At 33.6% G+C, this 21,794-nt stretch overlaps 1 protein-coding gene across 2 annotated transcripts in view; it reads left to right on the top strand.

Moving 5' to 3' along the window:
- Nucleotides 1-21,794, top strand: part of LOC145267048 (centrosomal protein of 78 kDa-like) — a 264,312-nt gene that overhangs the window by 216,001 nt on the left and 26,517 nt on the right. For both annotated transcript variants that reach the window (XM_080122992.1, XM_080122991.1), the window contains exons 10-12: nucleotides 9,748-9,855; nucleotides 17,173-17,303; nucleotides 20,826-21,048. In XM_080122992.1, coding sequence (XP_079979118.1) covers nucleotides 9,748-9,855; nucleotides 17,173-17,303; nucleotides 20,826-21,048 — 462 coding nt within the window. The remainder of the gene's footprint in view (nucleotides 1-9,747; nucleotides 9,856-17,172; nucleotides 17,304-20,825; nucleotides 21,049-21,794) is intronic.

The following is a 21,794-nucleotide window of genomic DNA, read 5'->3' as shown; positions in this document are numbered from 1 at the left end:
TTTCTTCTTTCTTTTGCAAAACTTATGTTCTGCAAAACCAAAAACAAAAACAACCCACCTTTTCCCCCTTTTCCTTCTTCCTATTTCCCCTTTCTCTTTCTATCTCCCCAACTTCCTGACTGGTTTCCTAATTTTAAAATGTTACCAAACATTAATACTGTAATTCTTTCCCCTCTACCATTGCAAAACTCATTCATGTTCTGCAGGGAACAAAAACGATAAAATCCACTATAAAACAACCAAACTAAACACTGCAAACTAGCGATTGAAGATACAAAAAGTTTGAAGAATAAAAACCTTCTACGAAATAACTGGATGCAACATGAATACTATTTCCAAAATAACTGGATTCGGCATTAAATAACCCGAAAAGTGTTGATATGCCATAAAAAAAGAAGAAAAAACCCCAAACCAATCTTATTTCAACTGATAACATTTTGTACCCCCGTGTACACTAATAAATATATATTTTTTCATTTCTCGTCCAGAATTTCCCCTTATTAAAAAAATAAATAAACAAAAATATGTATGATGTATATACCCATGACAAAACAAAAATATCATATTCCAAAAGTCACATAAATTGATTAAGTAGTTTTATTTTAAAATAAGAAAATCAAACTCTATTAGTATTCATGAAGTGATTTTATTGTCCACCATTTTGAAAATATCTCAAAAATTAAGGGAGAAAACCCCTCAAATTCATACTAGATTTATTTTGTAATGCCTACAAATTTCTGTTAATCGCTTAAAAATAATTTTCTTTATAAAAATAAAACTACTTAATCAATTTACATGATTTTTGGAATATGATATTTTTCTTTCCTCATGGGTACATACATCATACAGTTTTTTTACTTTATTTTTTTATTGGTATTTTTTTTTTTTTAACTTTAACTGCAACTTCCCATTCACCGTTAAATTGATGAGTTTTATAGATTTTCGAGTATGCTGAAAGCGAATATCATATTCAAATGTGAGGCAGACAAGCAGTTTTCTGGATATTAAGACCTTTATTATCGAATGTAATTCGTCATGCTTTTATTGGCGGCCATGTTTTTTCCCAACTAAACAAGTACTAATATGCATGTGTATTACAAAACACCCGCTTCCCGATGATGACAGCCACTGAAATTCATTAAGTAATACATTGGAAAAAAAATGTCTTAATATCCACAAAACTACTTGTCTACATCCAATGTGAATGTGATATTCGTTTTCAGTATACCTGAAAACCTAGAAAAGTCATGATTTTAAAAGTGAGTGTTGAGTTACTGTTAAAAGTAAAAACTTACCTGTATTTTTTTGTTGTTTTTGTTTTTTTGTTAAATCGGGGGGAATTCTGGATAAGTACCAATTTTCTTATATCAGTATTTGTATTAAAAGTGTAAGCTGACATACAGGGTAGAACGATGAAGTTGTCACACTGAAGAAGACAACACTACTGCTTTATTGTAAAATTTTTATTGAAAAGATCAATTCCGGTAACTTGATTATGTAGTAGAGCTGACATCTATGCAATGTAGCCTCCTTCAGCCTCAATCACCGCCTCAATATTGGTCTGGTCTGGGAGCATGCCTTTTTAACAAGTGCAGGTGGAAGCTTAACAGATGACAGCAATCAAGCTGGCTTTAGTGTATTGGGGGGTCATGTTGGTGATGTCCTCGACGTATAACCAAACGAAGTAGTCCAGTGGGTTCAGGTCGGAGGAGGAGGGGAGGCAGTGAGAGAAAGGTACAAAGTCGTAGCACTCCTTCTGAAGCCAAGCCTGGGTCTCTTTAGACTTGTGGGCCGACACAGAGTCCTGCTGCCACACTTTTTACTTTGTATAAAGGAAATAAGACGTTCATTGAGAGTTTTGCTTTTAAGTTTACTCTGGAGAGAAATATTTTACACTTGAGAAAGAGACTAGTATTCTCTTAAGTAATTAGTTAACTTTCTCATTAAGGTGGACACAGCAAAAAAATGATCTTTATGGAGGGAAGTATATTTCGCTCTTGGTGACTATCAAGTTGTCCTTTCAGTTCTTACAGCATTATTGGTGATCTGTCTCGTGCAATTCTCATAGACACTCACCTGAAACCTTTGTTTCTTTGTCAGCCTTGATATCTGTGACGTCATTCATCATTTGACCGACGTCTTTTTGTTTTTGCTTCAACCTTTTTAAATTCGTAACTAACCCTCAGGTCTCGCTTTCTGTCATCTTTTGTGGGAATTGGTTTAATTCCTAAGTTTTGTGTCACTTTGATCTGCACTTAGTTCAACCCTTGCTGATGTAATTGCTAACTGACATAGAGCCATTGAAACAGTGGGAAAAATATGTAAAGAAGAGAAAAACCAACCTATATTTTCGATGACCTTTGAAATAGTAATGTCTTCTTGAATACAAGGTTCCATGCTATGATTATTAGGTAATTGGAAATATTAATATTTCTCCAAATACGTTACACTCTGGGCTATGAATTTTTTTATGTCCATAGATAAGCAGCTGATAATATCAGATGATTTTTCAGTGATGTAACACTTTCCTTCTTTATTGGGCTTACATTTTGACTAACCTATTTTTAATCCTTTAATCGAGTTGTTTCATCCTTTGTCTGGAGCAACTGCCATATAAAAAATGTGAACGCTCTGTTTAACAATAATGTTAACCATTGAGCTTAATTTTATCTGCAGTATTTAATATATCCTATGGGTTCATAAGAATGTGATGTTGCCAGTCTCAGGTCTTTTCTACTAATATTATTATGGTATGTGTTCCTCAGAATTGTCTAATCTATTCTCTGCTTCCTTTGTTCCAGCTCGTTTGACTTGTTGGTCTAGTGGTCTCCATCAATTTGTTGTTTTAATAAATACCTCATGCTCATTGTAATACAGTTCCCTATTCCAGTAGCTTCTTTTCAAAGACTTGCTCACTGTTCTCCTTCTACCTACAGCCTTTAATCTATAAGTTGTTTTTTTTTATGTCCAGATGTTACATTGTGTGCGTATATGAATATGTTCCAAAACAATATGCATGTTAAATAGTGGGTTTTATATTTTACCTGTATAATCATGTATGTGTAAATGCGTGTATGTATATACGTCGTATCATTTAGTTAATCGTCTAGTGTGTATAGTTTAACATTTATGCAACAGTTCTAACATGAAACGATTGACGTGGACGTATCAAAACAGTTATAGACAGTTCTTTTTAACGGCTGTAAATAAACACAACACATACTTGGATTATTTACAAACATTTATTTTCATGATTCCAGTGGCATCTCCAAAGATTAGAATGCCTTCACATCTTGGCTGCCTGAGAAAACGCCACTCCTTGTTCTCTCTGATGTTAAGCTAACGACTGACTAGAATCTTCCCAAATCTACATCTAGGTAGATTCTCTCTACCGTGCTAGAAAATCTACATCTAGGAAGGTTCTCTCTACCGTGGTAGAAAGCTATTAACGCCCGAAAGTATCCTGTACCTCTATAAGGCCACTATTCCCCCAAGTATGGTGTATTGTTTTCATATTTGGGCTGGTGCATCTGCTACTAGTCTCTCACTCTTAGACAAGGTTCAAAAGAGAGTCGCCAATCTGATAGGTCCTGAACTGTCATCTAAGCTTCAGCCTCTGTCCCATCGACGAAATGTAGCATCCCTCTGCCTGTTTTACAAGTACTTTAACAGTGAATGCTCCGACGAACTGAAAGCAATTGTACCCCCTCGACGTAAATACCCCCAACAAACCAGACAAGCAGCAAAATCTCACCTCTTCACAGTAGAGATGTAAGAGAGCCTTCTACTCCAGTAGTTTCTTCCCCAGAACCACTAGACTTTGGAATTCCCTTCTGGGTTCCTGCTTCCCTAACTGTACTGACATGCAGAAGTTCAAGTGTAACGTGAACCAACATCTTGTTGCCCAACTCCCCACATAGTACCTCAGTAGCTTATGTCCCTGATAGTAGCCCCCTACATCAAAGTGGCAATGTGCCTTATTTGGGGTGAAAATGTAATTTAAAAAAAAAAAAAATCTCATCACATGTCTAAGACCAACAGCTGACATAACCTCAATCTAATTATTTGTTTATGCAAACCAAAATTATGTTCATGTCTATTTTCACATTCTTTTGTAGTTGTTTATTATTTCAACTGTCAATCACTTTTCCCACTTTAATTGTTTATTTTACTAATCATAATAACCAATCCAGTGACCTGCCATCGCTCAAATCAATTAATAATAATAATAATGTTTTGATCCTTGGCCCTGCCTGCCACAGTTAACACAGATACTATGCTATGATCACAGCCAAATGGTCACAACAAGAAAAGCCAAGTACGTCCAAGGATGGAATTCTGCTGCCATATCTGGGCAGGAGCTGCTAAAAACAGCCTATCCTGCCTTGACAGAGTACAAAATAGACTTCGTGGCTTAGTGGGGGATGCCCTTTTCTCTACCCTGCAACCTCTCTCCCACAGAAGAGACGTTGCGAGCCTATCCTTGTTTTATCGTTATTTCCATGGCAGGTGCTCGTCTGAACTCCAATCTCTGGTCCCCCTCGCCAATCTTTCACAAAAAACACCCGTCTAGCTGAATCCACTGAAAAATTTCCCCCACTCTTTATCTGTGCCTAAATCAAAACGTGGATTCCATGAACAAAGCTTCTTTCTTAGAACTGCACGCCTGTGGAACTCTGTTCCATCTGCCTGCTTCCCACCTGACTACAACCTGGATGTCTTCAAGTCCAACATAAACAAATTCCTAATGAACCGCCCCCTTAAGTAAACACTTCATCAAATCTCCACACTAACGTACTGTACTTGCAATAACCCTTGTCCCTGGGTGGCTTCCGGGCCTTGATAAGTGGTGACCACCGTGTAAAAAAAACAAAAACAAAACAAAACATTACATATAGATGATCAGCTTCCTCATCCACACGGTCATGATTTGCCATCACTATAGCTAAACAAATACAACTTTTCAACATGTACAGAAGAGGAGACAGAGATATTAGTATTAAGTTTATTCTGGATAGAAATTATTACAGGCCATTAAAAAAAATCCTTGTGTCACATCATACGAATACATAACCAAATAAAACAAAACTATGTATAAAAACCTGAATTTAAAAAAAAAAAAAAGACTCCCGGGCAACATTGGTACAGACGATTATAAATAGTTTTATTTTTTTAATTTTTTTTTTTTTTTTTTTTAATAATAAAAAAAATAAAATTCTGAAGTTAAACTGTGCCATCCTGTACATTATCTCAAATTCCAGAAAAAAATGTCTACCATTTTGTTAAAAAAAAAAAACAAAAGAGAAAGTCTCCAAAAAAATCAATACTCCATTAAAAAATGTCCACAATTTAAAACCATCAAGTCACTATTCTTGAAATCATTTTCCTTCCAAAAATAAATGTCTAAAAAAGAAAAAAAGAAAAAATCTGAAGTTCTCTCTCTTTTTATATATATATATATATATATATATATATATATATATATATATATATATATATATATAAAAAATAGTAAGTTAGGAAAATATATATGGTAATTAAGCTTATTGTCATATGTATTTTCCTAACTTACTACCTAGCTCTACCTATGTATTGAGCGCTTGAAGTAAATACTTAGTTTATGCATAAAATTATACTTTCATATATTATGTGATTAAATGAAGTAGTAGTTATATATATATATATATATATATATATATATATATATATATATATATATGGAAAGCTAAGATATATGGCGTAATCACATTGACACACTGGTTCTTGCCAGATCACCGAAGTTAAGCAACAATGAGCCTGGCCAGTACCAGAACTGCAAGCACTTGTGCCCCCACGACGTGAGCACTCTCGACAAACCCGACAGGCTGCTAAATCCCACCCCCACACTGTAGAGATCCCTAGATGTAAAAGATCTTTCTACTCCAATAGTTTCTTCCCCAGAACTGCTAGACTTTGGAATTCCATTCCAGGTCCCTGCTTCCCCAACAGAACTGACGTGCAGAAGTTCAAGTGTAACGTGGACTGACATCTTGCTGCCCAAATTCCTACATAGTACCCCGGTAGTTGTTGCCCCTGATAGTAGCCCCCTACACCAAAGTGGCAATTTGCCTTGTTTTGGGTGAAAATGTAATAATAAAAAAAAAAGAAAAAAAAAAGAAGATGGGTGACCATTTGGGCAGGCTAGGCGAATCGTAGAAAATTCCAAGTTGGTATCTGGAAGTGCATTAATTGCACCCCTAGTCTTAGTTAAGACATTCATCTAGGAGAAGGTAACTCTGATGTAAAAACCTGTGTTGTACTGTGTGCTTTGTCTAGTGGCAATCATCTGCACCAACAAGGATTAGCAGTAGTTGCAAACAGTGTGGTTGGTTCTACACAAAGCCTTCACCACTATAAACAAATCATCTGTGTGGATTTCTGAACAACATTTAACAGGGGAGGCCATCGTAAAGCTAAGAATAAAAATGCCCAATTGAAAAAAAAATAAAAAAATAAAAAAAATTAAAAATAAAATAAATAAAAATAAATAAAAAAAATAAAAAATTAAGAATAAAAATGTCCAATTGAAAAAAAAAAAATTGAAAAAAAAATAGGGGAAAAAAAAATCTTGCTGAAGTTTATCGTAAAATGACATTTTTTTTATTTCCCAAGTCAATAGAACTCGTTATAAAGACAACACTGAATTATATTTGTTTTAAATATTGATGAACCAAGGCGAAAAGCCACTCGAGGATAAAGGTTAATGAGATGATTGGTAATGATGGTGGTGATTGGGTAGAATTTGATTATTTAAGACGACAGCTCAACAAGAACTTGTGTTATGTGATCGCCGGGCAACGCCGGTTAGAAAAAAACTATTCAGAATCAGGTTATCTATCTATCTATCTATGGGAAATGATAGGGCAGAAGGGTTAAAGGGTCAGTGTTGTGACATATGTCAAACTGAATGACCCGGTCGGCTGCACCATAGCTAAGTAGATGGGGGATCGGATCGGACGTATCAGGGGTTCCGGTTTTAGAAATTTAGTAAATTTTAGTTGAGTTGATTGCTAGACACAAAAGAGAGAAAATGTGAGAATCAAGGCCTCCTCAAAAAGGAGGTGACAGTTTGTCCGCATGCCAAGATCATCGGTCCACTCCAGTCTGGTGAGATAATACCTGTAGAATACCTGGAATAAAATATATATAAAACAACAGTCATCGTCTTGTGTTCGTTTGGCATGCGTTTGTCTTCGGTTGACAGAATCAACTTCCAAGGTGATCGATAAAGAGTCCTCTACAGCTAAGCAAAGCCAGGTATGTCTTCGCGTCATGTATTATTGTATGTATTTGTGTCATATACACATCCACATACTAAGAGACATTTAGCTAGACTGTCACGACCCTGATAAATACGGCTTGATAAGTTGATAAAAGAAATACAGGCATTTCTTTCATAAATAGATAAGAGATTAGGAACGGTAAAAGAACCCCCATATTAAGAACGGCTTTCAGAATAAACACTCCCAACCTCCCATATATTAAAAACAGCTTTCGGAAAAAACACCACTCAACCTCTCCATGTTAAGAACGGCTTTTGGAATAAACACCCCAGACCTCCCCATGTCTCTTTTTGCCGCTCAGTTTCTTAGTGAATAAGCTTCTTTGGCATTTCCCAGATGGTTTTCATCATCCACCAGGTGTTGCCTCGTGAGACTCATGGAAAAACGGGATTTAAACTGTGGAAGTACCATAATTTTCATTCCAAAAAGAAATGTCAAAGAAAAAAAAATCTGATGGATTTCTTTTTTTTTTTTTTTTCATATAAAGTTGAAAACAAAACCGTCAAATTGTAAAAAAAAAAGTTAATTGCAAAATGGCATTTTTTATTTATTTTTTTTTCCCAAAATCAATAAAACTCTTTAAAAAACAACTCTGAATTATGTTTTAAAAAATGTCAAATTGTAAGCAAAAAATCTTGCAAAAGTTATGTATAAAATGACATTTTTTGTTTTTCATTTCCCCAAATCAATAAAACTCCTTAACACTGAATTATATTTGTTTCGAACCAAGGCCAAAAGCCATTCAGGGATAAAGGTTAATAAAATTGTCAGTTAGATTTATGACCAATACTATGAGAGGATTTAAAACTATTCATGTTAGTGTTAGAAATATGTGGAAGGGACCAGTAAAAGAGTTGAAGAAAGGGCTAATTCCGTGTTAAATCACCCAAAAATATAGGAAATCCATGTCCCCAGATCTGGCTGTAGTTTGCACTGCAGATAAACAATGTAGGAACTAAGAAATCCTGAAAATTTGAGCACATAACTCCAAGCAGTTCCCGATTAAGAGCATTTTTTTGTTTTGGCATTAGTTACATAATGTGACGCCCAGGCGACAATATTGTAATGTCATTTCTTTGAATATTTTGTGATTGAAAAATCATATGGCCCTGAAAATTCACCAAGGTAAGTTTTTTGACCCAAGGAATCCAAAAATGGCATCAGATTTTCTCAAAAAATGAAGCCTTATAGAGATATTAAGGGTTTTTGGATTTTTTCACATGTGCCCTAAAATCGAATAAAAAAGGGTGTGGCTGGTATGGTAACGCATTACTTTTTTCATGATTTAATGATTGAGAAAACATTTCCAGTAATACCGTAGCTGGAAATCTTGTGAAGTAGGCCCTTATGCCATACCTTATCGAAGGCCTTCTGCTATAAGCAACTTCCTCAACAATTACGTGCCATCATTGACTGACTTTGTTTTACAGTTACCTCTCCATTGTCAGTATTCCTGAAAACCCTTGAGCCTGCTCTCAGCCTGTCAACATCCGATATCCGACAAAACTTGAAAATGTTGGTTTCAGGAAGGGTCATTTTATTAATTAATAATTATTTTCTATTTTTCTTCTTTATTTAATGTTTTTTATTACATTTCTGAAATGCTTTTGATGTTGGACATGTTCTCATTTTATTTTTAACAAGGGAGTCACCACTTATCAAGGCCTGAAGGCCATCCAAGGCTAAGGATTATTGAGTGTAATGTGGTTAGTAAGATAACAGCATACTAATTGTCAGTAGTGGAAATTGGGTATTATTTGATTAAGAATTTGTTTATGTTGGACTTGAAGACAACCATGTTGTAATCAGCTAGAAAGCAGACCTGTAGTACAGAGCTCCACAGGCGGGCAGTTCTGGGAAAAAAAACTTTGTTCATGGAATTTGTGCTTGGATTTAGACATAGAGAGTGGGGAAAATTTTTGACAGTGGTTGTAGCTGGACGAGTGCTTGTTGTGAATGTTTTGTATGGGAGGGGTATAGATTGAAGCTTAGTCAAGCACTTGTTATGAACGATAGAGCAGAGATAGACTCACAATGTTTCTTCTGCAAGATAGAGGCTGCAGTAATATATCTGATTTGTTTGTTTGGAACTGCAAATGTATCAATTTTAATCCTTGGTTGTTATTTTCATAACATTTTGGTAGATGTAAGGTTTTTGCACTTGTAAATATTTATGTTCCTATTTACAATGCCTCCCCACAGGACAGAGTTAGACACCAGAAATTAAAGTGCAGCATCTGAAGAACAGGTACTACACTTTGATCTTGTCCCGAAGGCCAAGTCCTGACATTATGTTGCACTTGTAAATATTTATGTTGAGACCAGGAATCTGTTTGGAATTTTGAACTGACCTGTTTATGACGTTAAATAGTCACTACAATTTGAACTCTTTGAATACTATATTTTCCCCCTGTTCACTTTGCAGTATGACTGGATCAAACTGGAACCAAACAAAATGGACCAAAACTCTAAACGGAAGAAAAAAGTGTCGAAAACTGTTAACAATTCGTTCACCAAAAAAACGAGTGTCAAGGTAAGAGTTTAGGAATTTAATTTGTAAAAGAAAAAGTAAAAATAGATAAAAAAGAAAAGGTATTGAATTATAACAAACACGTTGGCAAGAATCAAAATTCCATCACAACCAATCATCTATATGACAAAAATTTATATTCCAGAATTTCCAAAAGCTCAATGTGATTACAGAGCAATATAGAGAATAAATGTCAAAAATTTATATTCCAAAATTCATGATGTTTACCATTTATTCTTTTAAATCAGTATCTGTTTCATAGCGCAAAAATCAATCACTTAATTATTATATACAATCAGTGAATCTATTATGCCCTTAACTCATCAGAAGAAATAGCAACAATCAATTCAGCAAAAGGAATTAAAATGTGATTCGACATGGTGAAAATCCGAAAATTGGAAGAGAAGCTGCAGTTACCTTTATATTTTCCATTATGCCATATTCTGACTGATTTAAAGGAATAAATTATAAGATGGTCAGCATCATGAATTTTGGAATATAAATTTTTGTCATTTATTCTCTATATTGCTCTGTAATCACATTGAGCTTCTTTTACAAGGAATGATATATAATAAGAAAATATATTTCTTCAGAAATATATATATATATATATATATATATATATAGATGATGTAGTTGCCTTGAAGTATATATATATATATTTTTTTTTAAATAATAAAAACTTATATATATATAAGTTTTTATTATTTAAAAAATTTTTTTTTTTTACAAAGGCATCACTAGTGATCAAGACCAAGAGACCACTCAAGGATAAGGGCTAAAGAGTGTACAGTAGACAATTGGACAACCTCTGGGTTTTTTTTTTTTTGCTTAAATCATTACAAATTGTTTCAATCGACAGGACAATAATATTATCCTGCCAATCTCTTCAGACAATTCAAGTCAAAATAAATTTAGCTTTACTAAAGTATTGAGCACTTTTTCCTGTTTTTGTACTAAATATAACTCCTAATATATATATATATTCATGCATTCTGAACTTCCTATATTCGGTTTGTTTTCCCATTTTCACATATTTTAACCGATCTGAACATATGACAATTTTTGTAGCATTTTATGACTATCATAAAATTCTGTTTCATTTAATGCCATAACCAGCAAATTCTTAGCTCGGATATAATAATAATAATTTGCTAATATCTTTCTGTCCCCTGAAGAGTAGAATAGCATTCTTTGAAACTCCACGGATTAAGGATTTCTTAATAAAACATTTTTGGGAGTATTCTGTTGAACAATAAATTTCTTTGTAAATTTTAATTTACAGTCTTTAAGGATGTTGTAGTTTGTTTGAAGTATATATATATATATATATATATATATATATAAGTGAACGTGCCTGTCTGTCTACATTTCCCTATGCAATAACTCTGTCAATTTTCAGTCTACAGACTCGAAATTTGATATACAGGGTACTGAGATTTGGGAAAATCTTTATAATCCATTTTCGGACAGAAATTTGACTGTTAAGGGGTCAAAGTTCAACGATTAGACCTTTGAGAACTCTACCACTCCTCCACCAATTTTTGGTATAAACAATTGAAATTTTAGATATAGGTTCCTTGGACATGGATCTAACTTAATAACCTGATTTGAGTCCAAAACAATAAATGTTAAGGGGGTCATAATAGAGGTCAAAGTTAAAAAAATTGTGGGGTCTGCGTTTGCGCCTGGCCTCTATAGAATGGAAATAGGCACAAACTTTAATAAAGACTTTTCATATCTATGTAAATATACTTTGATAATTATGTTTCTGTTTGAAGAAATATGGTATAATAAAATTATGGGGTGTTTGTTCGCACCTGACCTCCATAGAATGGAAATATGTCACAAAGTTTAACAAGGTTTTTTAATATAGATCCACATAATATTGTGATAAGTGTTTCAGTATGAACAGGTATGGTATAATAAATTATGGGGTTTATCTATTTTATTTTTACTTTCATCATATTTTGCTTTGGTTTTGATACCCCCAAATTCGAAGCTATCTCTTTACAACCCTTCCTTTTCATAACCTATCATACTGTCATAAATCAGAGTCCATTTTCTGTAGGCTGTTTTTGAACCCAGTCAACGACGGGTACTTTTGCTAGTATATATATATATATATATATATATATATATTGAAGACTGGTTTCTTTGGAAAGCAACCATTTAAGTTACATGACAAGGGTTTCTGATTTTAACTGACCATTTGTCTGGAACATAAGCATGCCCAATTTTACGATCATGTAAATTTGTTTATATTAATAAAAATATATCTTGCTCTTCTTTTATTGAGCACTCTTAATAACCTCAACTTTTGAATTCCGGATTTCTATGCTAACGGGATAAATATACTTGCTTCTCGTTGGCAAAAATGTGTCGATTCTAATGGTTCTTATTTCGATCAATAAAGTTTATTCTGAAAGGAGTTTTGATCTTTTGAAGTTGAATGTCAAAAAATGACATTATTTTTGCACCAACCTAATACATAATTTTTGGAATATGATATATTTCGTTTTATCCTAACATAACCGATCATCAGTTGTATACCCAGTTGCTTTCTCTTTCTTTTTATAGAGTGAATGAGAAAGAGATAGAGAGATGTCAAGTAAAGAAAGATAGCTTGTGTGGTAAGAGTATATTATGACATATGGAGTTAAAATAATGGGAAATAAATAAATAAGAGTATTTGTAGCTCTATGCACTATTGAGCTAATAATAGAACTTTGTGTTTTTAACCACGTGCATTTGAAATATGTGTAAAGCTGAAACTGAACCATATATGCACATGTGTAGCGAAAAATGTTTTCGTAAATAAAAATTTATGCTAAGATATATCTCTACTTGTAATTGAGCATTATCATATAAATATTTTAACTTCATTGGATTAATATTTACAAACGAACATCAAACACACACACACACACACACACACACACTTGTGTGTGTTTTTGGCCAACTGAAGAATGTAGTTTTCCCTTGATTCTATTAAATGCAAAGAGAAAAGGAATTTTGTCAACACACAATCACAAAAATGGACTGCTGTATTTGTAACTTCACACAACTGTTGCTGGCCATGAACTAGTTGTACTGTCACTACTATTACCAATATTACTGTTATAAGAACAAACTCATCCTCATCTTTTATGGGATGGAAATTTTGTTTTTTTTGTTTTTTTGTAAAATAAATATTTTGAACTCATTTTAAAGAAATTCAAAAAGGCCTAGAAATTTCATCATAAACTGTAGAATACCTTGTCTATGTATAAGCATCTTTATATATATATATATATATATATATATATATATATATATATATATATATACCAAACACCAAAGCAATGCTAGTATATATATATATATATATATATATATATATATATACTAGCATTGCTTTGGTGTTTGGTATATATATATATATATATATATATATATATATATATATAAATATAACACGGAAATTACATAATTGTCGATGCAATAATTTATTTCAACCTTATGGTATTTTCAAGCATCTAAACTAGACAATTACATTTTTGATATTGAAATAAAGAAAGAAAAAGAATCGGGCCTCGACCGTCAAAAAACGATTCTTTTTCTTTATTACAGTATTAAAAATGTAATTGTCTAGTTTAGATGCTTGAAAATACCATAAGGTTGAAATAAATTATTGCATCGACAATTATGTAATTTCCGTGTTATAATTTTTATCTTATTGCTCTGTTCACCACATTGAGCTCTCATACCCGGATTTCCTCCTAGAATTATTCCATTATAACACAATATATATATATATATATATATATATATATATATATATATATATATACTAGCATTGCTTGGGTGTTTGGAGGTGTGTGTTGAGAAAAAAAAAAGTGGTAGTAGGAAGGCAGACTCGAACCTATACCGCGAAAGAGGAAAAGAACAGGAAAAAAATGTGACGTCTTTGCTATTACGACCACCACCAAACTGGAAGTGACGTAGGTTTAAATTAAGGCTAGACAATCGAAAATAGGAGATTACTTTCGAAAATATCGGCGAAAAAATTAACTCCTCCCTGTAGAAAAGTGCCCAGTTAAGGGTGAAGAAAATGTTTTTAGCCAATTTTTCGATATTTGTCGTCTGAAGATTCGAGCTTCAAAACGATACTGATCTTTTGAAAATCCATTGCCTCTGTCAGGCATGCAAACATACATACATACATTTATATATTGGTAACTCAAATTTTTGACCCAAACCGATTAAAAAACTTGCCTTATCTCTGATTACCCTTTATGCAAAATTTCAAATGTTTAGACTAGAAATTGTCTGAGTAATTTGATAGAGACCGCAGAGATCAAATTATTTTTAACTTTGACCCCTATTATGACCCTTTAACATTTATTATTTTGGACTCAAATCAAGTTATTAAGTTAGATACATGTCCAAGGAACCTATATCTAAAATTTCAATTGTTTATACCCAAAATTGGCAGAGGAGTTTTGTAGAGTTCTCAAAGGTCAAATCGTTGATCTTTGACTCCCAGCAACCAAATTTCTGGCTGAAAACGAATTACAAAGATTTTCCCAAATCTCAGTACCCTGTATATCAAATTTCGAGTCTGTAGACTTAAAATTGACAGAGTTATTGCATAGGGAAATGTACACAGACAGACACTTTCACTTTTATAGATATATAAATAATTATTTTTATTCCTACATACACTAATGTTTTATGCTTTCGCAATCATCAGTGTAGGAGGTGACAATTCCTACTGGTTGGGAGATTCAAACCCAGCCATGAAGCCACCGTGGACCCCAATCGCTAAGCCTTTACCTACGGGCCACTAAATAATTGCCACAGGAGTGAATGGGATTAACAAGTAATAATGGCCAGAATTCAGGCATAGGCAATAGTCAGTCTAGAGTGTTCAAACGAGCGGAAGTTCACAACATTGCATGAAGAATACTCGTCCCAGGATGGGTAAAACTAATACATCCTGCAACTCTTTTATGTCCTCTTAAAAAGATTAAAATAATGATCTAGCTTTATTAAACGTTATGTCTACTGTATCCCAATATTTCATCCAAATCCATTACATGATTTAGATTCTAGAAAATGTGTAAAATTTAAGCTTAAGGGGTCTTATGAGGAAAGTTAAATTCAGGGAATCTTGCTATATTTGTGTCTGATGATAAAACTTAATGCAAATCTGAAATATTTGAATTTTCAAATGAGAAGCTGTATACATATAGTGCCCCCCCCTCCTCCATGGCATTAGCAGAGGGAGGTCCACCCCGGGTGGCAAGTGCCAGGGGGCATAATTTTTTTTTTTTAGGGGGGGGGTTAAAATAAAAAATAGAAAATAATATAATAAAAAAGCTAAAAAAAAATCTTAAATTTTATACCAAAATGAGTTTTTAAGGTCGTAATATGTTTTGTGTTTTCTGTGTGTAATACTGTTTTGAAACGGATTTTAGATCCTTGATTGTACCTATTTACAATGCCTTCCAACGGGACAGAGTCAGACACCAGGGTCGTTTTTTAACGTGGAGAAAAGGTACAAAAATAAAAATTGTCTCAGTTGTGAAGGATTTCTCCTCCACTGAAGGAGAACGAGAAATGCAAATGCTGCATCTGAAGAACAGATACTACACTTTAATCTTGGCCAAATTGTAATTCCATGTGAAAATAAATATTTTGAGGAATTTTGCTCATTCTTATGTCTAGCTGTTGTGTGCCTAAATGATGGAATGCCTTGTCTCTCTCTCTCTCTCTCTTTCTATATATATATATATATATATGTATATATATATATGTATGTACTAGCCTAGGTGTCCGCTGTTGCCTGAGTGTTTGAAAGTGTGTGTTAAGCAAAAAAAAAAAAGTGGTAGTAGGCTCAAACCCGTGACGCGAAGGCAGAAAAGAAACTGGAGATGTGTGTAAGGGTGTTGGTTGAGCAGCAAAAAAAAGAAAAAGAAAAAGTGGTAGTAGGTAGGCAGACTCGAACCCGTACGGCGAAGGAAATAAAGAAAGTGAAAAAAAAAAAAATGTGACGTCTTTACTGTTACACCCATCGCCAAACCAGAAGTGATGCAGGCTTAAATTAAGGCAAGGCAATCGAAAAGAGGCGATGACTTTTGAAAATATCGGTGAAAAAAGCGACCCCTTCCCTGTAGAAAAGTGCCTAGTTGAGGGTGAAGCAATTAATGTTTTTGGCCAATTTTTTCGATATTTGTTGTCCAAAGGGTCAAGCTACAAAATAATATTGATCTTGTGAAAATCCATCGCCTCTGTCGAAAATTTTTGCGATATATACATATATACATACATTTAAACAGACAGGTGAGATTTATATTATAGATATATACACACACACACACACATATATATCTAATTCTGGGTTCTAGCTTTATCATGAAAAAGCGTATGTGAACGGGTATTTATATCTATCTATAATCTCCTTTTAATGTCTAATATATGTAGAAAAAGCAGTTTATCCTTCATAGAGACGCATAATGCTGAACTCAAATTTAAATTTGGAGACTTTTGGGGCTAAATGGGGGGGGTGACAAATGATGGACCGTCATTTCTTTTTTTGCATGGTGCAGAACTCAAATTTACATATATTAAGGCCTAAAATTGCATTGTTTGTTCATTTTTACCTGGATTTGACGTCTCCTGGGAACTTTTGGGGCTAAATGGGGGGGGGGCAAATACTGAACTTAGTCATCTTTTTTTTATGCCTCGTTTACTGTGCACTCATGGGGGACCATGCATGCTTCACTTGTGTTTATTTTCTTTTCTTCTCGTCATTATTTTCGCATTTTCTTTTCAGTCGACATTATTGTTGAAGGTATCTATATCTTTATGTGTTTTGCATCAATAACATTTTTCTATCCAAACAACAATGATCATCATAAGCAAATATCAGCAAGACTAACTGGTATTTTCCGGGAACAATAATAACATAACACTTGGATACAATTTCATTTGCAGCTCGGTCATCCTGACATGCACTCGGTGTGACCCTCATCAAAATTCACACAAGCCAACGTAATCACTACTTACGTAGGGCCCCTTACGTGTAACATTCAGGCAAGAAGGCCCAGATATATATATATATATATATATATATATTAAAAATTTTGTTTGAATTAAAGTTTGAGGCCGAAAGTTAAGTATTATGGCTCATTTGTGCTCCTTAACTGAAGCAAAACACCAAATCTTTACATGTGCCCCTGTTGTACAAAAGAACCGCTCGAATTGAATATTGAAAACTGTAGAACATTGTTCTTTGTCAGGATTGATTTTGGCTTTTGCTCTTTCAATTTTCAGATCAATGGCACGCGCTATAATCTGAAGAGTTCCCGGTCAAACAGCAGCTTGCGGAGCAAGGTGGGGTCCGAACTCCCACAGCCAGGCCAGGGTGTTCCTTGGAGAATGGCTGCAAGAGCCGTCAAACAAAGGTCAGCATCTGCAGTACAAACACCTTTTTTTTTTTTTTTTTTTTTTTTTTTACCTGTTTTCGTTGTTTTTCTCCATTTCATTTGGCGTCGATTCCAATATTTTTCTCGATTCTGATAAAATTACCAATTCCCTGATTCCGATTCTTTATAAATCTCTAAATATTTAGCTATAAAATGGTTATTTGTTCCCTATTAGCATAAAAACACATACTGCATGTTCGTATATTTTCTCAAACGTAAACCACACTTTTTGTGAGGATGATTTTAGTTTAACTGGTTGATTATTTTATTATTGCCACCAGCAATGGAAGATTTTGTTTTAAACAAAATCAGTTAAAAAAGATGATTAAAATGAAAAAAAAAGAAGGTGTCGTTTTTAGCATCGGAAAATAGACAATTTTTTTCTGATTCCGATACCCTCAAAAGTCCTGATTTTTCTGATTCTCAATTCTGATTTGGATCCGGATTAATCATCTTCATGCTATATGCCTCCTTTCAAATATAAAATCCAGTTAACTGCGCAACACTCAACAGGCTCCATTTTATATATATATATATATATATATGATTAACATATTTATTATATATATATTTATATATATATATATATATATATATATATATATATATATATATAACTACTTAATTTACTCACATAAAGTTAATATATGAAAGTATAGATTTATGCGTAAACTTTAAGTATTTACTTCAAAAAGTGCTCAACACGTAGATAGAGCTAGTTAGTAAGTTATAAAATGTATATGGCATATAAGCTACACTGAATATTCTGCGTTTCATCCACTCTAGGATTCTTCAGCTTATGCGCTTAAGCCTGAAGAATTCTAGAGTGGATGAAATGCGGAATATTCAGTGTAGCTTAATTGCCATATATATTTTATAACTTACTATATATATATATATATATATATATATATATATATATATGTAAGTGATGGGATGGTTCCAATATTTTTCCCTGATTCTGATACAATTACCAATTCTGTACTAAATTCCTGATTCTGATACAATTACTGATTTCAATTCTTTATAAATCCCTAATTATTTACCTAAAAAAATAAAAAACACATGTTAAATATACAGATATTTTCCTAAACATCAAAATACACTTGTGGAAGATGATCTATCGATTTTAGCTTTACTGGTAATTTAAAATCAATAAATATTTATTATTTTATTATTATTACCAGCAATGGAAGATTTTGGTTTAAACGAAATCAAATAAAAAGACAATTAAAAGAATTGTTTTGGCATCGGAAAATAAACATTAATTTTTCCCGATTCCGATTAATCCTCCCAACACTAGACGATTCCAAAATTTTTTCCAATTCTGATATAACTACCAATTCTGTACTGAATTTCCAATTCCGATTCTGTATAAATCTCTAAATATTCAACTACTAGCAGTACCCGATAACTGACATTGCCCGGTGGAAATGCCCCCCCCCCTCCCGAAAATTTTTTAGTATGGTTGTTGTTGTTGCTTCTGCTGCTGCCCAGCCTCCAACGTCCTCATGTTACGAATGGGTTTCCGAACAGACACCCTCAACTCCTCATGGTAAGAATGGCTATCGGAACGGCAACCTATGTGTTGCGACGCAGATCCAATATCGACTGCCTCACCACGACTGCATCGAAATAACATCGTTTTTTGTTGGGTTTTTTTTTTTCAAGTTAAACCAAATAACTGGACGCAGTAATGTAATGAGGTCAATCCGTGACAATGATTCTCTCTCTCTGCCGTTATGATGATTTTCTCTCTCTCTCTTTCTTTCTTTCTCTGCTTCACCACGACCACATCGAAATAGCATAATTTTTTTTTCAAGTTAAACCAATGTAATGAGGTCAATTTATGACGATGATTCTCTCTCTCTTTCTCTCTGCCATTAAGATGATTTTATCTGTCTCTCTTTCTCTCTCATTCGTGTACAGTGGTCGAATATAAACAAAACAGATATGGGGGAAAAAAACAAAGCAAACTGTTTAGGGATTTATGTACATTTTGATGATATGTAAGAAAAACAAAGCAAACTGTTGAATTATGATAGTTGGCTAAAATTTAATTATATGTCTGTATCGGTAATCAGGAACAGTAAGTTGGCATGGTGTTTATTAAGTAAAGGGAATAGTTTAATTCGATTAATCCATGAATAGGTGAATGGCTGGTATCAGCCAAATAGAATGAGAGGAACAAGTATGGGGAGACATTAGTATTTTTAGTATAGAAGAATGGAAGGTAAATGCTATGTGAAATAGTGAATAGATCAGTTAAATAGGAAGGGATGTAAATGTAAGTACCGTGTGAGTAAAATATGTTGTGTAATGGTGGGAGTACTTGGCGAATAGGGAGAAAAATGGGAACTACTTCCTCTGTAGGTTATGGCGATGATGACGATGTCACTCCTAGGATTAAATCTAATGTTTCAATATTACGAATTAAAATGTTGTTCTATAATTAAAAAAATATGTAAATATAAGTCTCCTGTGCATCATGAGTAAGTTGCTACAATCCATATTAAATGAAGAAGTAGTCAACCACTTCAGCAGAAATAACCTTTTTAGTGACACATCCCCGTTATTCGTGGCAATCCAGCAATGGCTAATAGTGTAAACCTAATAAAGTTGTATGCGCCATCTGTTGTTGTAAACCTACGGTTTTTTGTCCAGAGGGGAAAAACTGCGCCTCTTTTATTATATATAGGAATAACATTGTTATTTATTCCTGATTACTGTAAAAACTCATTAATATAACACATATATTTTATCATATGTAAAAATTTCACAATTAAAAAAACGTTTTTTGGCATCAGAAGATAGGCACATTTTTTTCCGATTCCAATATCCTCAAAAGTCCGGATTTTTTTGATTCCGATTCGGATCAATCATCCCAACATTAGTATTTATATATCTCCTTTCAAATACGAAAATGCAGTTCACTGCAACAGGATCCGTTTCACTGGCTAAGTTTTAAAAAAAAAATGTAAATATAAGTCTCCTGTGCATCATGAGTAAGTTGCTGAAATCTATATTAAATAAAGAAGTAGTCAACTACTTCAGCAGAAATAACCTTCTTAGTGACACAACCCTGTTATTCGTGGCAATCCAGCGATGAATTTTGAAAGTGCTGGCAATGGCCCTGTTGTCATAACTTGGATCGGAAGAGAGCATGAGTTGCACAGTGGCACATCTCTGATCTAGTTTGTTGAACATTGTGTCACTTTCAGACATGATAGAAGGCTCCTATCGCTCTTGGGATTTGCACACAACTGACCAACTAGTAGATGGTTTGCAACAAAAAACAGAAAACCAGAATTCATCAAATGGAAATGGAATCATGTCATCTTTTCTAAGGTGACAATTTTATCGTTCCACCCTGTATATTTAATAAAACATATTTATAGAAATTATAAATTTTGTAAAAAAAAATAAAACAAATGTTGACTCTTTTATCAGAGCCTAATGTATTATTGCATTTTTCTTTTTTTTTTTTTTTTTTTTTTGTAGAGGTTGTTTTCCAAACAGCGATGACTATTATCAACCTGATGCCGACTTCCAGGAAGTCATTGCAGACGCTGACCCCTGTCAACATCAGAAAACGTCAACGAGTCATCAAGCTAGAGTTGCGACCCCAGTTGCTGAGAAGAAGCTTGACAAAGTTAGGTCCCCTTACAGTTATAAAGACCACGAGAATATTTCCAAAGGGATTTCTATGCTAAAAAACCTCAGGGTAAGATCAGAATGGCGTAAAACTGTTTTGTTTTTTAATGTATTTACTTACTAGCAAGATGTTTGGCATTGCCCGGTCGTAAAATACACATAATATTACATTTTAATTAATGCAGATTTCTTATCTATAAACATAAAAGCGAAAATGTATGTATGTGTGTTCGCTTTTTCTGTATGTCTACAAAAGGCTTTTTTCAGAGAAGCGGCCGGTCGCCTAACAACTTTTTAAAACTTTTTATATCACAAAAAACGGTCTTCTCGTGACGACGGGCGGTTCTACACATGCGCCAGATGACGTCATGACCTGATTTACTTTAAATAGTTGAAAAACTGAACAAATTTCATGTATGTCGCATTAGCTCAGTTGATTAGCGCGTTCGTTCATTATCTAAACGTTTTGGGTTCGAATCGTGGTGTGAGATGTCTTCTTTTTTTTTTTTTTTCGATTTTTTAAATTTAAATATTGAACCAGTGTTATTTAAGCCATTTTTCACGTAACGTTCGTTTTTCTGTTTTTTTGTTTTTTTACTTCGCTTATCCACACCCGACCACACACCCAAAAACACTCGGGTACCCACCGATTTTTTAAATTTTAATATCGAAACAGGCTTATTTAAGCCATTTTTCACGTGTTCGTTTTTCTGTTTTTATCGTTCGTTTGCCTTACGTTAGTTTTTTTGTGTTTTTTTTTTTATGTTTTGATTACCCTTCCCTGCTTAATTAAAACGTTTTCTTTTTTTACTTCTC

This window comes from Euprymna scolopes, chromosome 42 (assembly GCF_053919585.1).
Source record: "Euprymna scolopes isolate OS-2025 chromosome 42, ASM5391958v1, whole genome shotgun sequence".
NCBI lineage: Eukaryota > Metazoa > Mollusca > Cephalopoda > Sepiida > Sepiolidae > Euprymna > Euprymna scolopes.
The sequence above is the reverse complement of the archived record's forward strand: the minus strand, read 5'-3'. Positions and strand labels throughout refer to the sequence as shown.